This window comes from Salmo salar, chromosome 19 (genome assembly GCF_965601325.2).
Source record: "Salmo salar chromosome 19, fSalSal1, whole genome shotgun sequence".
Taxonomy (NCBI): Eukaryota; Metazoa; Chordata; class Actinopteri; order Salmoniformes; family Salmonidae; genus Salmo; species Salmo salar.
The window spans coordinates 65,620,662-65,631,812 of NC_138309.1; the positions used below are offsets into that span (position 1 = coordinate 65,620,662).

General features: G+C 40.9%; 1 protein-coding gene across 2 annotated transcripts in view; it reads left to right on the top strand.

Annotated features, from left to right (window-relative positions):
- plxdc1 (plexin domain containing 1) overlaps positions 1–10,841 on the top strand; it is a 95,351-nt gene extending 84,510 nt beyond the window's left edge. Inside the window, exons 7-14 of one of the 2 annotated variants that reach the window (XM_014158685.3) lie at positions 2,802–2,901; positions 3,057–3,152; positions 3,285–3,366; positions 3,606–3,666; positions 3,783–3,909; positions 4,366–4,401; positions 4,960–5,117; positions 5,497–10,841. In XM_014158685.3, coding sequence (XP_014014160.1) covers positions 2,802–2,901; positions 3,057–3,152; positions 3,285–3,366; positions 3,606–3,666; positions 3,783–3,909; positions 4,366–4,401; positions 4,960–5,117; positions 5,497–5,622 — 786 coding nt within the window. In that variant the 3' untranslated portion in view covers positions 5,623–10,841. The remainder of the gene's footprint in view (positions 1–2,801; positions 2,902–3,056; positions 3,153–3,284; positions 3,367–3,605; positions 3,667–3,782; positions 3,910–4,365; positions 4,402–4,959; positions 5,118–5,496) is intronic. The other variant, XM_014158687.3, reaches the window with a different exon arrangement.
- The last annotated feature ends 310 nt before the right edge of the window (positions 10,842–11,151 follow it).

An 11,151-nucleotide genomic window follows, 5' to 3' on the forward strand; every position in this document is an offset into this window, starting at 1 on the left:
CCCCCCGTGGGAATCGAACCCACAACCCTGGTGTTGCAAACACCATGCTCTACCAACTGAGCCACAGGAAAGCCAAGTTACATAGTTAACCAAATATAGTTACCCGGACTATCTGCATTGACCCTTTTCGTACAAAATTTTTTTGACACACGCTGCTGCTACTGTTTATTATCTGTCACTTTATTTCTAGTTTACAATGAGCTCCAAAAGTATTGGAACAGTGACACGTTTTGTTTCCGCTCTGTACTCCAGCACTTCCATACAATGACTGAGGTTAAAGTGCAGACTGTTAGATTTATTTTGAGGGGATTTTCATCCATATCGAGTGAACCGTTTAGAAATTACAGCACTTTTTGTACCTCCATTTTTGGGGACCAAAGGTATTGGGAGGAATTCATTTATATGTGTAGTAAAGTAGTCAAAAGTTTAGTGATATTTGTGCATCTGTAACTTTCTCACTCATCTTTATTCACGATTCACTCAGGACTATCTGTAATCATGGTAGCATCCACATTAATGTAGAAGTGTATAGTTTCAAATCCAAAGTGCTGGAGTGCAGAGGCAAAAAAATGTAAATAAATCTGTCACTGTCTCAATACCTTTGGAGCTCACTGATGTACACATCTACCTCATTTACCTCGTACCCCTGCACATCGACTCAGTCCGTGTACCTCGTAAATATATATCCAAGTTATCATTACTCGTGTATTTATTATTACTTTTATTATTATTGTTTAACTTTTCTATTGTTGATCTATTTTCTTTCTCTCTGCATTGTTGGGAAGGGCCCGGAAGTAAGTATTTCACTGTTAGTCTACACCTGTTGTTTACGAAGCACGTGACAAATACAATTTTATTTTATTTGTGCATTATTATTTTATTTGACTGAAGCAGCTTTTCCACTAGGATTTTGCTTTTGCTTAGCTCCATCCTGTTGGTTTTTATCCTGAAAAACTCCCCAGTATTTGCCAATGTCAAGCATACCTATACCACGATGCAGCCAACACCATGCTTGAAAATAAGTAGGCAGTTACTTACTGATGTAGAGTGTTGGATTTGCCTCAAACATAAGGCTTACACATTTCGTTTTTTGCAGTATTACTTTACTGTCTTGTTACATATACCAGGGGTATTCAACTTTTAGCCTAAGAGGTCCAGAGCTGGCTGGTTTCTGTTCTACCAGACAACTAATTGCACACACCTGGTGTTCCTGGTTTAAATCAGTCCCTGATTAGAGGGGGAAATGTAATGAAAAAAAGCAGTGGAACTGGCTTCGAGGTCCAGAGTTGAGTTTGAGCGGCATCCACGATGCATGTTTTAGAATATTTTTATTCTGAATATTTGTATTCTTATTTTTACTCTGTCATTTAAGTCTATTATGTATTATTATGGAGTCACTACAATGCTGTTGATCTATCCTTTCATCACAGCCCATGAACTCTGTAAATGTTTTCAAATCAACAATGGCCTCATTGCAACATTCCTGAGCAGTTTCATTCCTGTCCTGCAGCTCAGATCAGAAGGACGACTGTATCTTTGATGTGTCTGGGTGGTTTAATACATAATCCACAGCATATGACCATGCTATGCTTAAAGATATATTCAATGTCTGATTTGTTATTGTTACCCATCTACCAATCACTTATTTGAGGCTTTTGAAAAGTTCCCTGGTCTTTGTAGTTGAATCTGTGCTTTAAATGCAGTACGCGACTGAGGGACTTTACAGATGTTTTACGTATGGGGGACAGAAGAAGGGTTAGTCATTCAAAAATCATGTCAACCCTCATTATCTAAATTATTATGCGATTTGTTAAGCAACATTTTACTGAATTACTTATGCAATGACAAAACATCTTCAACTTTGAGGTTACAGAGTATTTTGAGTAGATTGTTGACAAAAAAGACAATTACAGTAGATTGTTGACAAAAAAGACAATTACATCAATTTTAATCCCACGTTGTAACACAATAAAATGTGAAGTAATCCAAGGGGTCTGAATACTTTTGTAAGGCACTGTATACTGTATATATGATACAAGACAGGTCGTGGGAGAATGCTCATGAATGGATTTCGGAATTTTGGAATATTGATAAATGGCAGTTGGGACGTTGAGTGCCCATCGTCTCAATGCTCATTTTGGCCAAAACACTTGCAGACTCGAGTGATCACTGTCGAACACATCAGCTAGTGGCCACTCAATGAAGGGCTTAGGAGCTAAGTGTTCGGTTTGAGATTCAGCCATGCTTTCAAAGGTGCTATCCAACACCTGACACCAATGTAGGGGTACCCTGACTGGGACTCAAACCCTGGTCCCTGTGACTGTCATTCCAATTCAGTTATACAATGTTTTTGTGAGGTCGCTTGGTGTGAACACTAGGGGTTGTATTGAGGTTGTTTAGTATTTTGTACAATGGGTTCAACTAGATTTTTTATTTTTTTTCGCTTGCTCACCTCACTTAAAAAAAATAGGAAATCTGTTAAACCGTTAATAAAATGTGTATGGCCTTGTTTAAGTGATCCTCTTATCCAAACACTGAAAGAGATGGGCACAATGCGGCAGAAAGGCTAGCTGTAGCCATAGATAGCTGGCCTCTTTTTATAGATATAAAATAATACTCACTCGGAGACGTGGAACACTTACGACAACAGGTTAGGATTTTTTAACATGTTATTGATCACTGTAGGCGCACCCTAGCTCAAAATGGGAATATCTCAACCAGTCTCCCAAAGTCATCTTGTGTGTAAAAACGCAAAAGCCAAGTCTCCAGTCTTTGATTCCCTCCTTCTCCTACTCCTTTAGGTTCCTTTGCCAGTAGAGAAGATCAACTCCACTGAACACCCAGTGAAGGTGGGCCTGTCTGACGCGTTCATGGCCCTCCTCCCCTCTCCACAGTCCTCAGGTCAGTCACAACAAGACTTCACTCACACCTGCCATCCAATATCCTTCCCTCTCTACTGTACCCAGACCAGTTTTAGATGGAGCGTCATGTTATTTGTGTGAATGTCACAAGGTCAAGAACACTGGCCCTACTTCTACTTGATTTCCTCTCTATAGATGCAAGACGGCGGACCATCTATGAGTACCATAGAGTAGAGATTGACACCACTAAGATCATCAATAACTCTGCCTTTGAGTTCACTCCATTGCCCAGTGAGTATGCGTTGTGCTCACAGACCCCTACTCAGCCAAACTAGTGACATCATGATGGCAGTTTCACGCTTTCCCCCCACTGAATGCAAGCCTGGGTCAAGTTGTAATGGATCACTTGTCTTATTTTCCCAGCATGTCTCCAACACACCACCTGTGAACTCTGTCTCATATCCAACCTGACAAATGGCTGCGGTTGGTGCAATACACTGCAAAGGTGAGGTGAGGTGTGTGTGTGTAGGTGTGTGTGTGTGTGTGTGTGTGTGTGTGTGTGTGTGTGTGTGTGTGTGTGTGTGTGTGTGTTTGCATGATTTTGCATGTGTATGTATACATGTGTTAGACTTAATGTCATGTAAGAAAGACTAACATGAGACGTAAAAATTGTTTATTAGCGTAGTATTGTGAATTATACTGCATAATTGTCCTCTCTCGCGGTCCTCTCCACATGTATTTCAGATGCTCCGATGGAATTGATCGTCACAGACAGGAGTGGCTCGACTACAACTGTCCTGAAGAGGTGAGATGGTATTAGATCGTAGGGCCGAAAAAGCAGAAGATGACATTGCGACAAATTACATCGAACAACTGTTACTCCCCCTCTCCCGGCAATATTATTTTGTAACTTTCTTTCAGGCAAAAGAGGGCACTTGTGAGGACTACACTCAGGGTGGCCCTGAGGGTTCCATGGGGTCCTTCAACCACTCGGCCCCAGAGCCCACGCCCTCCCCTGAAGTGCTCTCAGATATCCCCGTCACCGAGGGTGAGTTGGGGGCCGGAAGCACCACCCGTCTGCTGGGTCTGAGTTATAGTGGTGCCCAGGGTTGCTGGCCACTCACATAGCAAATCAGCACACCCCGATTAGCTTATTAAAGATAGCATGGTCCAGCCCAAATAAATGGTCCAGTCCAAGGTCAACATAGGAAATCAATGTTGCCAGGTTGAGACATTTAACAATTTCCAGATTGAAATGTTTTTCTCCCTATGTTTTTAAAGACACCATAGTATAATTATAAGGAGACATTTCAAGTTTTGCTATGTAGCTGCAACCCAAGTCCACCCTCGAAAGATTGATAAATATAGTGAGATGCCAATCCATGCTTTCTGTGCTTGCATTCTGTTGTCTAGGTTCTGTCTGTCTGTCGATTTGTTTCTCTATGTCCGTCTGTCTCTTCCCATCTCATGTGTCTGTACAACAATACTCTCTTTTTGTCCACAGATGACACCAAACTTTTCATTCGCTACAATGGTGGTGGTGAGTTGGCTTGTAGTTGGTTGGCTATGTGGGTGTTTTGCATAGGTCAGTGAGGCTGCCTGGTTGTGAGTAATGTTATCCTTACCCGGAAGCACTGACCGTAGACTAGACTGAGCCATTGAGAGGATAAACTCAGTAAAAAAATGTCGAAAAAAAGATCCTGATGCAACTATGAATAAAATCAACATTTTTGTGCGCTACCTACTGAAAGACAATATCCTGGCTGTTCCGAGCCTTTATTGTCACCAACAATTTCCAGGCAAATTGGAATGCTGCTGGAGTCTTGAGTTCATAGTGTTGTACTGTAAGTCGTTTGTTGTTCTGTCTTTGTGATGTGTTTTTTGTCCTATAACTGTCGCTAATGTGCAAGTGAAGCTGGCTAACTGTTTGTCTGTACTGTATGTATCCTGTCGTGGGCACCTTGCCTTCTCCATTAGCCATTTTACCAAGCGTAGCAGGGTAGACTAGGGCTAATTTCATTTGACATGAGCAATTCTTCTTCACAATCATTCCAATGATTCGAATAATTGGCATTACCTCACTTTCCTTTTCTCTCAGACTTGCAAACAGGTCCTCCACACCAGGAACGGACAGAGCACACTGCGATTATTGCAGGTGTGGTGGCAGCCCTCATTCTGCTGGTAGCCTTAACCCTTTTGGCTGTCTACTATATCAACACACACCCCACTGTTGCTCCTCCATTCTACCTCATGCAGGTGAGACTGAGAGCAGGCCCTTACAGAATTAGATAAATTCCACTTGGATGCTCTGTAATTATATAGAAATGTTAGAGCAGGGATGCATGACTCAATTTAAGCTATGATCAGCATGAAAAGATTCATTAAATGCCACGAAGAAACGATAGGTAGCAGGATTTCGGCCCTTGAGGGCCAGATGTGCTGGGTCGTGTTCAGTAAGGCACACTGGAGCCGGAAACAAAAATCTGCGTTTTTATTGGACACTTTCAGGTAGAACCTCCCCGTTTCACTCCGTTTCAAAATGGTTGTTCCCTACTGAACACAACCTTGGTCTAGGGCTGTACTGTACTCATGGACTTGACTAATCCTGGTTGGGTCAAATATCTGTTGTTCACAGCGACACACCAATAACTACTGGCCATCTATGAAGTTCCGCAACCAGAGCTGTCACTCCACCTATGCTGAGGTGGAGCTTGGGGGTCACGATAAGGAGGGCTTCATTGAGGCCGAACAGTGCTGCTAAGTAGGCTGGACTTCCGGGGCAAAGTTGGACAAGAGAGTGAGCACCATTTTGGGGATTAAAAAAGGAACTAGAGGGGACAGAAATGCAAAACTTCCCTTATTCCTACTATGGTGGACAATGTGTAACTGCTTGTAGAGAACAGTACTTTGTCTGTTTTTTCTGTGTCTCTCGCTCTTTGCCTGTCCAACATGCAGCAGCTGTCTATGGCCCTGTTCGAATACTCTAATAATACATTCTTCCTCCTTCCCTTCCTTGAGGTAAGCACAAATCTAGCATTATTTCATAGGTGAGCAAGAAGTCCACTACCTTGATTTCACCAATCATATCAGATCAGTGATAACTTCGAGGAAGGAGGGCTTACAGTGCCTTCGGAAAGTATTCAGACCCCTTGGCTTTTTCCACATTTTGTTACATTACAGCCTGACTCTAAAATGTATGTAATTGTTTTTTTCCCTCATCAATCTACACACAATACCCCATAATGACAAAGCATAAACATTTTTTAAAAATGTTTTCTAATTTATAAAAAAGAATAAGCTGAAATATCACATTTACATAAGTATTCAGACCCTTTACTCAGTACTTTGTTGAGGCACCTTTGGCAGCGATTAAAGCCTTGAGTCTTCTTGGGTGTTATTCTACAATTTTGGCACACCTACACTACCGGTCAAAAATAATAGTGAAGACATCAAAACTATGAAATAGCACATATTGAATCATGTAGTAACCAAAAAAGTGTTAAGCAAATCAATATATATTTTATATTTCAGATTCTTCAAATAGCCACCCTTTGCCTTGATGACAGCTTTGCACGCTCTTGGTATTCTCTCAACCAGCTTCATGAGGTGGTCACCTGGAATGCATTTCAATTAACAGGTGTGACTTATTAAAAGTTCACTTGTGGAATTTCTTTCCTTCTTAATGTGTTTGAGACAATCAGTTGTGCTGTGACAAGGTGGGGGGTATACAGAAGACAGCCCAATTTGTTAAAAGACCAAGTCCATATTATGGCAAGAACAGCTCAAATCAGCGATGAGAAATGACAGTCCATCATTACTTTAAGACATGAAGGTCAATCAATCTGGAAAATTTCACGAAATTTGAAAGTTTCTTCAAGTGCAGTCGCAAAAACCATCAAGCGCTATGATGAAACTGGCTCTCATGAGGACCGACACAGGAATAGAAGACCCAGAATTACCTCTGCTGCAGAGGATAGGTTCATTAGAGTTAACAGCCTCAGAAATTGCAGCCCAAATAAATGCTTCACAGAGTTCAAGTAACAGACACGTCTCAACATCAACTGTTCAGAGGAGACTGCATGAATCAGTCCTTCATGGTCGAATTACTGCAAAGAAACCACTACTAAAGACACCGACAAGAAGAGACTTGCTTGGGCCAAGAAACACGAGCAATGGACATTAGACTGGTGGCAATTTGTCCTTTGGTCTGGAGTCCAAATTGGAATTTTTGGTTCCAACAGCCATGGTTTTGTGAAACGCGGTGTAGGTGAACGGATGATCTCCGCATGTGTATTTCCCACCGTAAAGCATTGAGGAGAGCGTGTTATGGTGTGGGGGTGATTTGCTGGTGACACTGTCTGTGATTTATTTAAAAATCAATGCACACTTAACCAGCATGGCTACCACAGCATTCTGCAGCGATATGCCATCCCATCTGGTTTGGGCTTAGTGGGACTATCATTTGTTTTTCAACAAGATAATGACCCAACACACCTCCAGGCTGTGTAAGGGCTATTTGACCAAAAGGAGAGTGATGGAGTGCTGCATTCGATGACCTGGCCTGCACAATCACCAGACCTCAACCAAATTGAGATGGTTTGGAATGAGTTGGACCACAGAGTGAAGGTAAAGCAGTCAACAAGTGCTCAGCATATGTGGGAACTCCTTCAAGACTGTTGGAAAAGCATTCCAGGTGAAGCTGGTTGAGAGAATGCCAAGAGTATACAAAGCTGTCATCAAGGGTGGCTACTTTGAAGAATCTCAAATATAAAATATATTTTGATTTGTTTAACACTTTTTGGTTACTACATGATTCCATATGTGTTATTCCATAGTTGTGATGTCTTCACTATTATTCTACAATGTAAAAAATATTAAAAATAAAGAAAAACCCTTGAATGAGTAGGTGTTCTTAAACTTTTGACCGGTAGTGTTTATTTCTCCCATTCTTCTCTGCAGATCCTCTCAAACTCTGTCAGGTTGGATGGGGAACATTGCTGCACAGCTATTTTCAGGTCTTTCCAGAGATGTTCGATCGAGTTCAACTCCAAGCTCAGGCTGGGCCACTCAAGGACATTCAGAGACTCCTGGGTTGCCTTGGCTGTGTGCTTAGGGTCATTATCCTGTTGGAAGGTGATCGGTCGCCCCAGTAGGAGGTCCTGAGCTCTCTGGAGCAGGTTTTCATCAAAGATCTTTCTGTACTTTTCTCTGTTCATCTTTCCCTCGATCCTGACAAGTCTCCCAGTCCCTGCCACTGAAAAACATCCCCACAGAATGATGCTGCCACCAACATGCTTCACCGTAGGGATGGTGCCAGGTTTCCTCCAAACTTGACGCTTGGCATTCAGGCCAAAGAGTTCAGTCTTGGTTTCATCAGGCCAGATTATCTTGTTTCTCATGGTCTGAGAGTCTTTAGGTGCCTTTTGGCAAACTCCATGCGGCTTGTCATGTGCTTTTTACTGAGGAGTGGCTTCTGTCTGGCCACTCTACCATAAAGGTCTGATTGGTGGAGTGCTGCAAAGATGGTTGTCCTTCTGAAAGAATCTCCACAGAGGAACTCTTAAGCTTTGTTAGTGACCAATGGGTTCTTGGTCACCTCCCTGACCAAGGCCCTTCTCCCCCAATTGCTCAGTTTGGCCCGGGCGGCCAGCTCTAGGAAGAGTCTTGGTGGTTCCAAACTTCTTCCATTTAAGAATGATGGAGGCCACTGTGTTCTTGGGGACCTTCAATGCTGCAGAAATGTTTTGGTACCCTAACCCAGATCTGTGCCTCAACACAATTCTGTCTCGGAGCTCTACGGACAATTCCTTCGCCTCATGGCTTGGTTTTTGCTCTGAACATCCACTGTCAACTGTGAGACCCTATATAGACAGGTGTGTGCCTTTCCAAATAATGTCCAATCAATTGAATTTACCACAGATGGACTCCAATCAAGTTGTAGAAACATCTCAAGTAGGATCAATGGAATCAGGATGCACCTGAGCTCAATTTCGAGTCTCATAGCAAAGGGTCTGAATACTTAATTAAATAAGGTATTTCTGTTTTAGTTTTTTTACATTTGCGAAAACTTTTCTAAAAACTTTTTTTATTTTTGTCATTATGGGGTATTGTGTGTAGATTGCTGAGGATTCTTTAAAAATATATATATTTTAGAATAAGGCTGTAACGTAGCAAAATGTGGAAAAAGTCAAGGGGTCTGAATACTTTCTGAAGGCACTGTATGTATAATCAGAGAGGATGGATGTTGGGAAAACTCCATCTAAGAGAAAAGAGCTGAATACACATTGCGTGTAAAGTCAGGGAATGGTACAGACACACTAGCCTTCATTACTGCAAACCAATGTACAGTTCAACTTTATAATGGCTGTGTTTTAATTTTGTTCTGTTTTGAGAAGATATCTTGTGTTTTCTAAAATGTCTTGGTTGGCGAACAACCGTTGAGTTACAGTATATGTACAATACTATAGCCACATGGACTTCACTATAACAGATATCTTTTAGTGATTCTAATGATCATTATTGTCATGAACCACTTGGTTACATTGTTTTGGAGAAATTTACTTTCATTAAGTTTAGCATATAAAAAAATATGTTTTGTTTGACATCAGTACTGTTTGAAATTGTTCCAATAAAAACTTGTGGTTGGTTTTGATAAAATCCTTGAGTCGCTCAAATAAATTAGCCTTTTTCAAGCACATGGTCAGTCATGGCATAGCCTATACAGTTATTCAAGGTTTTAGTACACAGTTATCAGCCGAGGCCAGAGAGAATAGGCAAAGTGAGAGGTTTTACAAAAAAATAGGTCCACGATAATAAGCCCTGCAAGGTGAGGATTTTTTTTAATGGAGGTGAATGACAACATGTTGAATTTGGTCTACAAAATGTTTCATTGCTAATTTGCTACGTGAGACTTATTTGATCGAATACATACGTTTCGTAATGGTTAGGTTGTTCGAATGCGCTGATAAACAGTGACATGAAAAAAGTATTTGCACACTTCCTAATGTTCTCAATTTTTGCATATTTCTGACACGGAGGGCTCTATTTTAGGCTGCCATTAAGGTGGCGCTAGTGTCAAACACACATAAAAACTGGCGCACTGGCATTTTACAACCCTAACGCCAAGTTCGGCAATTTACCAGTCTAACATCAGTATGATTTTGCTCAGATGCACATGGAACAAGATATGCTTTTGGTGCCTGCATACTTCATATTTATAAAAATATTAAAAACCAAGCATAACTTCCCTCCTCTCAATGAAGGCTGTTTTCCTTTCACCCTGCTCAATGTAATCAAGTAGGCTAGTCAAGACCGTTGATAAAGTGTTTGGCTGGTGAGGCCGCTTGGAAAGAAATCTTAATCTTTAATCTAAAACTTTATTAAAATATCAAGTTTGAGAGGAGCAAAACAGTGAGCTGACATTCCCTTTATGAGCTATGTATTGTAGGCAGGCCTACATTATTTTAGCCATGCTTTGGACATGTGTAAAACCCCCTCCATGATGTAGACTACGTGTCCATACCTATCATGAAACAAGAGATGAGAACCTCGGTGAATACCGGCAAACCTCATATTTAGAAGTTATTTCCTGTAACAGTAGTTTGTTTTTCTGTAAAAACAAAAAAATCGACCCAAGCCCACTGTAGGCTACCCTTACTTACCCTAGGCCTACTATAACAAAAGCTGGTTCAACATCAATGCCTCGTGTCTTTTTTTACCCTGGCGATTTTATGATATTATTACATTTTACATGTATTTATTGTTGTTGAAAAAAAACGAACAGATTGCTTGTTTTTTTGTTTCATTTTATTAAAACCAAACTTATTAGAATGATTCACTGTCCTGGTTTTATGTAAGAAGTGTGAATGTGATCTGCAAGATGGTTCCAATATGTACTGTATACAGACACAAATATAAACTCAACATGTAAAGTTTTGGTCCCATGTTTTATGAGCTGAAATAAAAGATCCCAGAAATCTTCCATATGCACAAAAAGCTTATTTCTCTCAAATTTTGTTCACAAATTTCTCCTTTGACAAGATAATCCATCCACCTGACAGGTCTGGCATATCAAGAAGCTGATTAAACACCATGATCATTACACAAGGTGAACGTTGTGCTGGGGACAATAAATGCTCAATCTAAAATGTGCACTTTTGTCACACAACACAATGCCACAGATTTTTGAGGGAGCGTGCAATTGGCATGCTGACTGCAGGAATGTTCACCAGAGAATTGAATCTTAATTTCTCTACCATAATTTGCATCCAATGTTTTTTGTTGTTGTTGA